The sequence below is a fragment of the Pavona decussata genome, unplaced genomic scaffold, assembly GCF_977016875.1.
Source record: "Pavona decussata unplaced genomic scaffold, jaPavDecu1.1 SCAFFOLD_175, whole genome shotgun sequence".
Lineage (NCBI taxonomy): Eukaryota > Metazoa > Cnidaria > Anthozoa > Scleractinia > Agariciidae > Pavona > Pavona decussata.
The window spans coordinates 2,180,536-2,193,435 of record NW_028145586.1 but is presented as its reverse complement, the minus strand read 5'-3'; the positions used below and the strand labels follow the sequence as shown (position 1 = coordinate 2,193,435).

Below are 12,900 nucleotides of genomic sequence, written 5' to 3'. Positions count from 1 at the left end.
CTAAATTTTTCGATGAAATGGGTAGGACTTGGTCGGCACACACGAAGGGACAAGTCCCTAATTTATCTATCCCTTCCCAGGACCCCGACCCCGGTCTTTTAGCCCGAGTGGACTCATGGGAAGACCTGGCGGGAAGATGGCGAAAGGTTTAAAAGCAAGCATTCGACAAGCATGGCTTTTTGTGACCTTTTGTATGTTTAAAGGTCTACTTCAGGATGTACAAAACTCCTTTGGAAATTTGCTTAATTCGGATACACGAGGTTGGATGAAAGAGGAAGCCCTTTTAGCTGCTTGCGGCTTTATTTCCACCGGGGTTTCTTATTCTGCTGGTCGTAATGTGACAACATGGCGGATTGAGATAAGCTTCCAAAGTTGTACACGGACTAGCTGGCGGAAGGTAAGTGTTTAATTTCCATTTTCACAAAGCGGTAATGCTAATATAATGTTACTAAAGTGATTTTTTCATTGCAAGAAAGTTGCGTTGCTCAGTTTAGCATTCCTTCTACAAACAGGTTTATATTCCTTTGTCAGTCAGACAAAGTTTATGAGCTCAGAAATTTTTTCTATTGCTAAGTTGCATTTCTTTAACATGAATATTTTGTAAAGGCGAGAAGTAATGGAAAACAGAAACAGAGCCACCTTTGACCAAATAGTGCATGAGGTGGGGGTGGATCCGGGATTTAAAGCAGGGGAGTTCGATTAAATGACTGCTGTCTGCTGAATTGAAGGCAGGAGCATTGAGCCAGGCTGCATTTTATGTAGGTTACCCTGAGGATCTTTGAGTTTCCAAATTGCTTGGTGTACTGGCAGACGATCCAGATCGTTGTCGTTGGCGTAAAGCGGCATAAGATAGTAATGCCTGGCTTTAGACTACTTCATAGGCTTAATGGCCTGAGAAAAAAATTACCTAGGCTTTTGATGGAGTGTTGAGATTAGTCTGGAACAGGTCACTGGATAAGGTAGGGACTTCTGGTGTCTAGTCTAGATTAGGGTGGCAAAATGTGGCTGAATGTGGTCTGGTATAGGCTAAGGCTTTCAGAGTCCTTGCAGCACACTCCCACCCCAAAATCTATACAGTAACCCCCCCCCCCCCTTCCCCCTCTACCACCACCACCACCTCTGCTCTGGAGTCAAGTAAAAAAAAAAAAAATTAATATGGAGCTTACACATTTTTTCACAAATCCACTAACTTTGTTACCGAACGAAAATTTAGATTCTGAATTAAATATTATGCTTGGGGGATTTGAACTGCCCTTTGAAACCAGAACTACACGTACACATTAATAAAACAGCACATTGTCGATCTATGAAATTAGTCAGTCATTCAGGGTTGTAGCTAAGAAATTTGTCTGCGGGTTAGCTGAGAAATTGAGCCGGCTAAAGAACGCGTGAAGTGGCTTCTGCCGTCGGCGTAGCTGATGGAGGGGTAGGTATGGGAGGGGGTCGCCCCCTCCCATTCGGGGGGTCTGGGGGACCTCCCCAGGAAATTTTGAAAATTTTAATTTGGTGCACTCTGGTGAAATCTAGGGGTTCTTTTATGCAAAAAGAAACAACCATTAAAGAGAAGGTCAGCTGTGGTGCCGCAGTTTGAAACGTGTTGTACAGAGATTCACCCTGAATTTACTCAAAATTTTCTCCCTCGCTTTGATGTTTCCATTTTTCTTTCATGTAGTTTTCGTTGTTTGGCGTTCCTTGAACTCTCTACCAAGTCTGTTCACTGTGCCCCTAAGGAGAATGACAGACCTGGCTTCTGAACAGACAGCGCTTTGTTTTACTTCAGTTCATCAATCTATGCTGTTGTCTTAATTCTCTTTTTGGTGAGCTCACTAGAGGAATAGTTCTTTATTTAAACACGGTAAAATCCATCAGAAGTATAAAAATTAGAAATAACCTAACTACAACTAATCTAATCTAACTAAAACTCGTTTTTCATGAATGCCGTGTATACTTAACTCTAACATTAAAAATGAAAATACGTGCGTAAGATTTTCAACATTTACTTAACATTAAAGTAATGAGAACAAAAGCTACATCGCTTTCCATTCGTTCCGAAAAGATAAGTGCTTTTAAGTTTGCACTAGAATATCAGAAAATCGATTCTTGTAAACGCTTAGAACTGCAAACAAAAGAGCTGTCCACTCGGTCGTTCAGCTGTTCATCCAGTTTCGCGGGTTCATTCACTCGGTTTCTCGTTCGTTTGTTTTCGCCGGCGAGCACTCGGCAGACCATTTACGTTTCTGGTTTTTGGTTTCTGGTTTGTTCAGTTGTTCCTCCGTTTGCCCAGTTCCTCTTGCTATTCATGAGCATAAACATGTTATAAGCAATAAAATTTAACCAATTAAAAGCTGTATTAAAACATTACGAAGATTTCCTTCATGTTTTTTTTTCTCTGTCATGCTACAGAGAAAGACTTCTTCTTTCTCCGATCTGACACAAATACCTGGTAACAAACTCGTTCCCAATCTTTCGCAACGCCTTGAATGCGGGGGCTACCAAGCTTTGTGTTGACAAGATGGCGGACGCAGAAAACGGAAAGAGGACACGGTAAACAAGTTCTCAAAACAAGACTTTATTTTAATTACTTTATGGCAGCGATACTCAAGGTAGTCAGGAGTTTATTCAACCTTTTCACTTAAAATATATTATTCTAAATCGAACAATTGATTGTGGGTAACTAAAGAACTGTTCATTGCCCTTTTAACCGAGTGCTTGCCACCCAAAATTCAGCCGGCAATGACCTCTTTCCCAGCCGGCAAATTTCGACGGCAGCCGGCGCTTAGCGACAACCCTGGTCATTTACAAAAGGTTTTTTTCTTTTTTAGAGTTCAGTATACTACTGATTCAGAACAGAAAAACAGCAGCTATTCAAACAACGCCTTAAAAACAAACAAAACTAAAATACTTTTTCAACATCACCGTCGGCTGCCATCTTGAAACGGAGTTCGTAAGGGGTTATGGGAGCGAAAATACTGATCAGCGGTTGGTTTATTTTCATTTGGTCGGAGGGACTTGTCCCAGAAACAGTTCACACGCAGGGACCAGCATAATTTGAGTTGTCAAGTCCCGGGGACTTGTCCCACAAATAATTTCAAACCATGTTTGAATTCGCGGGACAAAAATTTTGGTTCCTGCGACTAAATTTTTTGATGAAAATGGGTAGTTCACAGCTAATGGGTAGTTCGCAGCTGATAAACATAATTATGCTAATTTAATAAGTTATTAGAAATTGACTTGCTTAAAGTCATGACATCATACAGACATAATCTCATCTCTTTCTGTAGGTGAATCACATGTATATAATTTTATGACAAGGAAACTCTTCATGGGCCATCATTCTCTTCATGATACTATCTGAGAGGTTTGTCTGATTTAATTTCATGTAAACCATGAAATATTCACCCAGTAACTCCATTTTTAACTCGTGAATGCGCATAGCGCAATGAACGAGTTATAGCGAAAGCTGACTGTTGACTTGGTTGGTTGGTTGGTTGGTCGGTCGGCTTTGTCGTTAACTTTCGGGCGTGCGCAGTGAATGAGTTTTAAATTCAATCAGTGGAAAAAACACGCGAACATTTATTGTTCACGGCGCATCAGGAAATTCTTATTCAATATGTAGAGAAAAATTTGACGATCATTTAGTGCAAGAATGGAGATTTTTCGTTCAATCTGAGCAAAGTTACAAGTTTTTTCAGTTTTTCAGAAAGTCCGGGGTCGTAAACTCAATTAGTGGAAAAAAAAACTTTTTTCACGACGCGTCAGAATTCTCTCATTCATTTTGTAGAGAATAATTTGACAATCATTTTAGTGTAAGAATGGAGATTTTTCGTTGAATCTGAGCAAAGTTATAGGATTTTTAATTTTAATTTTTGTCAGTTTTCACGCGAAAGCGGAACGTGCCATGTCACGCATCATTGACGTCGTAAACAAAATTATGCAAATTTCTGGTGAAATGAACACTTTAAGACCTTGCCAGCTTTCATAGAGGTTTCAAAGGGAAAAAATGTTTCATTTTCGAAATTTACAACTGGTAATTTATGGGAAAGCAAAAGGACGCGGTCGATAAATAATTCTTATTTAGCAAGAGCTTGTCATATATAGTTCATTATTTTTACTTAAGGATTGCGTGGACTGAACTCCAAAGGAAAAATATCACGCATTTATATCAGGCATGAAATGTAATGCGATACTTTGTTGAACAGATTTCCCTTTGTGAGATCGGCTTGCCCTACAGTAATTTTGTAATTTTAATTCCCAAAAAAACTTCACTTGCCCATTGGGCAAGTGATGGTTAGAATCCACCAGCCCGATCGCGAAATCCAGTAGCCCCGGACTATCGGGGACACGAATTTGCATGACGTAGCTGCACATGGCGTGCTTCTATGAACTTTGAATAAAAAAACACGTGATTTTTTTTAATCGGCGCATCAGAATAATCGGCTTATTCAATCTGTACAGAATAATTTGGCCATCATTTTTATAGTACAAGAATGGTTATTTTTCGTTACATAATCGGGCGAAGATATAATTAACAATTAGACGGCGAGCTCGAGGTTTCTATCGGCTGATAGTTGGCGAGGGGCGAAGCCCCGAGCCAACTATCAAAGGCAATAGAAACCGAGAGCGAGCCGTCTCATTGTTTTAGCATACCTCAGTGATCGATCTATGAAGCAAAAAAATCTTTACATTTCATAAATTTTGATATATTTGTGCAATGATGCATGCTAAATCGTGCGAGCTCTGACAAACTGCCGTCTATCGATCGATAGACGGCACCTGTGTAGCCAATCAGATTGCGCGTTACGTGATAGTCGGTCACTGAGGTATGCTAATTTCTTTTAGCTTTCGAGGAAGTTTCCGTAGCCGTCTAAATTTCAATTACTATGTGTCATCTGCATTCACGAGTTGGCTCACAGGAGCCTTTGATTAAAGAAGCTCCAATTCCTAAGGGATTAGAAGAGCAAGTCATTTAATAGGTCAATTGCAGTTTTTTCAAGGGTGCAATAATGAAGGTACTGTTTCGTTATTCAGCATCATTAACTCTTAACAGAATGCACTCAGTTTAAATTGAAGGGGTGCCAAGAAAAAAGCCCAACGTGACTTCTGAGAAATTGTCAGATTCTCCTTCTAGATTGCCTTATATTTGCTTGTGAAACAAAAGGAGAATTTGACCTTACAACAAAAGTCAGTTACAGCCTTTTTCTGCACACCCCTTTAATCTATAAACGATCCAAGTTTTGTGCTATACTAAATGTGAGGTGGTGGGGGGATGGGGGTTGTAGTAGGGGGCTTCTCTGGAAACATTAATTGTAATCTCACACCCAGAGTCCTGAGGACTCTGGGTACGAGATTGCATTGATTGTGATCACTTTCAGCCCTCAAACAGTTGATCTTCATTTTTTTGTGAGTTCTAAGCGAACATGTCATACATGTCTATTGAAAAGTTTCTTTTGAGATGACTTGTTTGAAGTCAGGACACAAGTCTTAACAGATCTGTCATCTCTTTCTCTCTCTCTAGGTGAATCTTGTGCATAATATAATGGTGTCAAGAACTCCTCACGAAATCCACCAGTCTCTTCACAATACTATCTAAGAGGTTTGTTATAATAAATTCATATTATGAACTGTGATTATTCATACTCAGTAATATTTCCAGTTTGAAAGATCTTCCAATTCCCAACGGGTTGCATACATTAACATGTCAATGGGGATGTTGAGGCTTCTAACCAATTAGTGTATTATTTGGATTGTTTAATTTTTTAAGGGTGTTATTGAAGGCGTTTCATTGAAAGCACTGTTTATCAGCATTCCACTTCAACTGGCTCTAGACTGTACTGGCACTGCCATCAAGAACTCTACAACAAAACCGACACTGCCTACAGATGACTTAATGGACTTACTGAACCTCTGGCTTATTGCTAATTACTTTCAGTACAACAGCAAACACTACAAGCAGTTAGTACACGGAGCAGCTATGGGCTCACCAGTTTCCATTGTTGTTAGTAGCAGAAACTGTCTGTTTTACCAAACATCGAGGAACAAGTCCTTAGCAACTTTCGAACACACACTATTGCCCTTGACTTGTTATGGTACATAGATGTAGTCTGTCTTAGTAAGCAAGTAAAAAAAACTTTACAGCTGTGCACAAAGTTGAAATCGGCAATTTTCATGAGCACCTTAATGGACAGAGTGCTGACATACAGTTTTCTAAGGAGATTATAGAAAATGATAAAATACCTTTATTTCTAGTCTGCTTTGTCACCCATCACAACAACAAAAATTACGTACGATAGTTTACATAAAACCAACATATGCTGACAGACTACTGGAGCAATCATCCTACAACCCTACTTCTCACAAAGCAATGACTATTACTGTGACTATACCTTACATGTACATCAAAGGCACTTCTGAAACTATCGCATGGATCCTACAAACCTACAACATCTGTGTAGCTCACAAACCTATCACTACTTAACGACAACTACTGATGAACGTAAAGGACAGAGACAAACTGAGCCACAGACAGGGAGCAGTTTACAAGATCAAATGGCGCAACTGCCAGGCCACTTAACTTGGTAAAACAGGCAGAAATTTGAATATACGACTGACTGAACACAAATGAGCAACAAATAGTGATATCAGCAATCACATTGCTGAACACCATTCACAAAATAACCACACTCTGAATCGAATGGGACTCTGCCGAGTGCAATACCTACAGTACAAATTACTATCAATTACTCACTCTGGAAAGCTGTTTTACTAACTTAGAAGAAATGCCACTCAACCATTGCCTACAATGACCTGCACATTACAAACGAATAATTTATAACATCAACAAAACAGACAAACTACAGACAACTTAACTTTAACAATAGATCAACAGACTTTTGGCTAACGAAAGATGGATCGAAATGCACCAATCACTTTTAACAATCTTCACAGCCAATAATATCAAAGCTGAACTGATAAATGACCAATAACATATATCTAGACTTCGTTAACCAATCATGTCAACAACCAGAGACATTTTATACCATCTGCCAATGTTCCACAATTTACTTGACTCTGAAGAACTTGTCGAAACATAAGTCAATGTCACCTCAAACAGTTGTTCTCAGGACTACACTCACCTGGATGATCATAATTTATGAAGACTTATACGTGAACTTATGACATGACTGTCACTCCTGGGTTCAAACCATTTATTTTACAAATTAAAGAAAAAATCTGTTATTTACCTTTACGTGCAACTGGTGGACTCTTTACCCACATTATGTTGCTTATCATAACAATGTTCTCGTGTCTCCCTCAAGGTAAAATAAAGTCAGGTGTGGAATGGAAACTGTATAAACCAAGACGCAGTTATAAGTCTCCACATGACATCATTTTTAAGAGGTGAGTTGACAAAGGACTCCAATGCCTTATTATATGGTCTATCAGTTGTATCTAAGAGTGACCACATGGTGGGAAAAAAAACTTGACCTACAGTAACTAGGTTTAAAACATGCCATGTTTTGTCACCAAACAAGTTTGACTGGCTGAAAGAAGCTGTCATGCAACGGCTTTGGTGTGCTAGTGGTTTTTGTGACAGAAATTTGAATGAAACTATACTTCATTTTGAGTAAGATAAAATATGTTCAGCATTCATTGACAGATACATGTAAATTTCACTCATTGGAAAACATATTAATTTGTAAAAACAAATTTGCTTCCAGTAAGTACTTACATTAAGTTATGTTCAAGTGCAATAGTTGGCCTAACATTCATTCAAATTCAAACGTTGGATGACAATGTTTCAAACACCATTTTGTAAAATGTTTTCACCACATCATGCAGTCACATTTAGATTCAGTTGATGGTATTAAGTATAATTATGGTCAGAATGGAAGCCGGTCATGTTTTGGTGTGAAATTGGATGCAGATTTCCCTGAAGCAGGTCTGAAAAGAAGTTTCAAAACACCATATATATATAAAAAATTAGTTTTATACTAGTTCGAGCGCTCTGGTATGACTTAGCTGATACCACAAGTGTGGGATCACTTGGGGTGGCTTTATAGCCTCACCTCCATCCTAGCATCAGTACTGCACTGATGAGGCCCAAAAGGCCGAAACAGTACTGTCTGCAGTTAAAAAATTAATATTGTATAATTTGGTTTTGATTTGGTTCATTGTTTGATAACTGCATGCTAAAGCTCACCCTGTGCCCGGACATGATGTTTCAGACTTTTGAAGAGCTCACTGGAAAAGCATGCGATGATAGGCCTAGAGTGACACAGAAAATGGCCATGATAATTATAATATTATTATCTTTATAATGTGGGTTTACATTTTACATAATTTTGTGAATTAAAGCTGTCAAACTCAGCAGATTCAGTGAATAATTATAATTTATAAGTAACTTATGACTTTTGCTAGTAACTCATAGAAGAAAAGTTAGACAAAAGACTATGCACTGCTTTAGGTTAATTTAAGTTCTAATTTCTAACAGAGAGCACTAGATTTAAAAAAGAAATGATTCAGAATTAATTTGTGTGGGTTCAGCTTTGAAGATGAATGTAAGTCTTTCAGCCATAACGTAAACATTAAATTACATCCTACTTGGGTGAAAAGGTACAAAAATAGTGTAAAACTTACTTGAAAGAATTTGAGAAAATAAATAATTTGTTGCCTGATCCCGTCATTTAAGATTGGTCAACAATTTAGCTTTCAGGATCTAAAAGTTTTGAAAGTGTTACAAGCTTTCAATTCCTTCACAAAATCATTTTCAAGAAGGGATTTTTCAACAAAAGAATTGAATGAAGGAGGAAGTCGGAGGAAGGATTTGAAAGCTGGTAACACTTTAAAATGTGTCAGATCCTGAAAGCTAATTTTGTTTTCCAATATTTGGAAGAAATTTGGATTTAATAGGATTAAATTTAGAAATACAGTTAACTATAAAAATGAGCGAAAAAACGGAACGACCTTTCGGTGTAAAAATCTGCAAAAATCTGATGATTTCTGGATTGTTTTATTCAACGGAGCTTTCAGTTAGATAGTATATAACTGCATGCCAGTCCCACAAATTATCCAGAGTAGTACCATGTTACTTAACCCCATCTTCATCTTTGTTTACTTAAAAGTAGGTGGTGGTCAACTAGAAAGCCTTTGCTACTTTGACCACCACACACATTTCATAATTTGTACTGTATTTATTTTTATCTTGTAATCATCTGTTGTGATACTTTTCTTTCTATGTTAATGTTGTGTAAATAGTGTAAAATAAATGAACCATGAACCATTCAAATGTCCCTTAAGGTGATAGTTGACTTGTAGTTTTGATTTAGAAACACTAGTTAGCATGTCTTAAGTTAAACATAGTTGTAATTTTGATCTCTCCAGGTAAATGCTGCATGGGGATAATATGGAGACACACTCCATCATCCATCATGGAGTCCATCAACGTCAAAAGGGCATTGTTTAATATTGAGGTGAGAACTTGTAGTTAATGTTGCTTTAATTTTTAGCTTGTTTATTTTGGTGGTTATGTGGTGTCCACATAGGCATAAGGTGATAAAATTGTGATTCAAAAAATTTTCATGTCATCAGGGCATGGGATCTGTTCTCGGTGTAAGAGGAGCAAATTAAGGGAATTTTTTGCAACAAAATATTGATCATAATCAATATTGGCGTCATCATCATGATCATCATTATTATCATAGTGAACGTGGTGGCCAAAAATCTTGGGACAGTCTCATGAAAACATTACACCAAGTGCCACCTTAATCCCCCACACAATGTTGATTTCTCACAGACTGAGTGCTTCCATGACCCAGGTGACTTAAAGCTGCATCATCAGCATTGGAGGGGGAGGGGATCAAAAGATTTCTCAATTATAGCACTTATGGTGACTGTTAATATACATGTACATCCAGTGTACAAATTGTAAATTTGTATAAAATGTTGGCACTGGCTTTAAAAATATAAAATGTCCCTGGACATTTTGGTTGTTGCTACAACCTTCTTCAGCTTGAGAATGTTAATTAAGTACAAATCGACTATAGCCTAATAGGCACGGGTTTATATTTTGTTAGCTGTCCCAAGAAATTTTTGGCAAGGATTGAAATTTTATTCAATTTTGTTGTTGTTGTTGCTGTTTAATGCAAATCAACCACTCCAATGATTGGGGGATTCTCGATTGAGGTACATGTACCAACTTTAGTTTTTTAATTTTTTTGCTTTTGTTTAATTTTAGACTGCAAAACAGTGGCTGCCATTACCAACAAAAATACAAGAATTTCAAATGATACAGACAAAAAAGAGATGGTAAGTTAAAGTACCCTTTAAAAAATAGCACAGACAATAAAAAAGTTGGATGTCCAGTCATTAGTACAAACTGATCAACTTTCTTTACTGGAATAGAAAAGTGTAAAACAAAATGGTCAGGTAGCCAAAAGACAAACAGACCAGCAATTCATGTGGAAGTGGAACATAAAATAGCTAAACAATTAAGTCAAAGTGTGAATAGCTCACCCTTTTGAGGCCTTCATTTGCAATCTAACATTCAAACAGAGAATGGACCAGTTTCCAACGTTCAATCAACACATTGTAATTGCAAATGATCCAGTGTCACATCGTTCATGATACATGAGAATTGGCTTAGTGCAGTGAAGAATGGTTGACCGTAGCTTCAAATGACAGTACAGTGTTGTGTGAAATAGCTCAGTATGATGTCGAATGGCACAGCGTAACAACCGGTCAAGGATGTAACATCTAATAATTGTACAGATTAACACAAAATTGCTTAGTACTGCATCAAACACTTCAGTGTTACAACAAGCAGTTTATAAGTGTAGCATCAAATGGTTTGGTTAAGGAATCTGATACCTACCATGGCAAAGTTGCAACTCTATAAATCGGCAATTCTTCGGACCCCAACTCACTTACTGCCATGTAGTATGGCACTTTTGCAGGGCCTCAGACACTTGTAGATTAGAGAGGCTACAAGAACAGGTTTTGTGGGCTGTCTTTAGGGACACACATCTTGATTAATCAACAGCTATTGGATAAAGCAAATTTACCCACTCTGTGCAACAGATGGCTCCAAGATATATGTCTTCTGATGTACAAAGTGAAACATAACTTTTGTCCCAGGCCAATTCCTTCCTTTGATACTGGATTATACTAAATTTTTGTGTCAAATATTATTATTGTCATCCAAAATAAGGGCCAGTTTATTTTGTTTGTGACGTACAGTGTAGAGTGGGCTGGTAGGATTTTAGGGGAGCCATGCATGCATGAAAAAAAATTGGTAAAAAAAGTTAAACTAGCTGGGCTGGAGTGGTCACCAATCTGGAAAGCCTGAATTTTGTGCAGTGAAATATTTTCCAGCAAGGAAAAAAGACTCTGTTTATGTTATGAAGCGCAATTCTAATTCTCTCATATCTATACTCTTATAGGCCATAAAATCATGTTCAAAACTTACATGTTAATGGAACAACGAGCCGCAGCACTTTCATTGACAATACCTGTGAGCCAATCAGCACATGGGAATTTTTATTAGTTATTGTAGCATGTGTGATGTCATGCCCCCTGCAGATCGCTGTTCCATTTGCTTTTCTTGTCTTTTTTTGGTGGTTTTGGCAACCCTAGTTGACATCATGCTACACTGTTTCATCGCCACTCAACCATTTCTGGTCATTGTGAACTATTTCATGGTAGACTTAACCATTTGATGCTACACTAAACTGCTTGGTGTAACACTGAAACATTTGATGCAGGACTAAGCAATGTTGTGTTGATCTGTACCAAAGACATTAATTTTATGCTTCAAGACAGGTTGTTACACTGTGCCATTTGACATCATATTGAGCTATTTCACACAATGCTATGTCATTTGATGCAGCTACATGTATGGTCAACCATTCAACACTGCGCTGTACCATGTTTGAAGACCACGTGGATTTGTATGACAGACTTGCGCAAAAATCATGACTGTTTTGCAGTCTAGTTTTGTTTGGAAGGACAGAGGGAGAACATGGTTTTAAAAAATGGCTTTCAAAACAGTGATGGGCAGTATTGTTATTACTGTGTACTGCTTGGGATGGGGTATGACCAAAGCAATACTAGTTCTTAATAAATTGAATTTCCAAAGCTATTAGTCAACTGTTCCAAGTGCAACTATGAACTCAGTCAGAAGAAAGTTTTTTAAAAGGCCTAGTTTATATGTCAAATATAATTCGGTTGAATTTAATTCGAATTGACTTCGTCTGAAAGACGACTATAATAGAGATTCAATTTAGATGGCAAATTTAATCCAACAGACTTGAATAACATAGGATGCTGGAACTACGATGATTCCAGATTCAAGAAAAAGACGAACTGATATTTAGTTAATGTATTTTCAAATTTATGCTTTTAATTTGATGCCTCTGAACTTCGACGTCTGAACTCACACGCATGTCAGACGTTTTATCTGTACTAGACAAATTTAATTCCACGAACCAATTGAAGGGGTGCCTGGAAAAAAGCCCTAAGTGACTTCTGCTTGTGAAATAAAAGGAGAATTTGACCTTACATCAAAAGTCACTTAGGGCCTTCTTCCGCGCACCCCTTCAATTCATACGTCGCTTTACCGACGAATATAATTTCTTTTATTAACTTCATCTGCATTATATTCGACTGAAATGCAACGTATGAACTAGGCCTAACTGCAAATTGGTTGTAATATTTAATTACAGTCACTGAAGTTTGAGTAAATCACTCGGTCAAAATAATGAGTAAAATGGATAAAAGAAAGGAACTATAAATAAAATTTTAATTTGATTCAAGTTACAAAGAGGTTCGAGTTACCACAATTCTCAACTGTATAGGCCACTTTTGTAGCAGGATGTGTATTGAATATTTTTAAATGTTTTGTTG

At 37.6% G+C, this 12,900-nt stretch overlaps 1 protein-coding gene across 4 annotated transcripts in view; it reads left to right on the top strand.

The window, feature by feature from the left end:
- Positions 1-36: 36 nt before the first annotated feature.
- The window catches only part of LOC146463640 (uncharacterized), a 17,359-nt gene continuing 4,495 nt past the window's right edge, over positions 37-12,900 (top strand). For 2 of the 4 annotated variants that reach the window (XM_085084157.1, XM_085084158.1), the window contains exons 1-4: positions 40-397; positions 5,516-5,593; positions 7,317-7,398; positions 10,235-10,305. In XM_085084157.1, coding sequence (XP_084940283.1) covers positions 116-397; positions 5,516-5,590 — 357 coding nt within the window. In that variant the 5' untranslated portion in view covers positions 40-115 and the 3' untranslated portion in view covers positions 5,591-5,593; positions 7,317-7,398; positions 10,235-10,305. Of the gene's footprint in view, positions 398-5,515; positions 5,594-7,316; positions 7,399-9,381; positions 9,471-10,234; positions 10,306-12,900 lie in introns of all 4 variants that reach the window. The other 2 variants (XM_085084159.1, XM_085084160.1) reach the window with 2 other exon arrangements.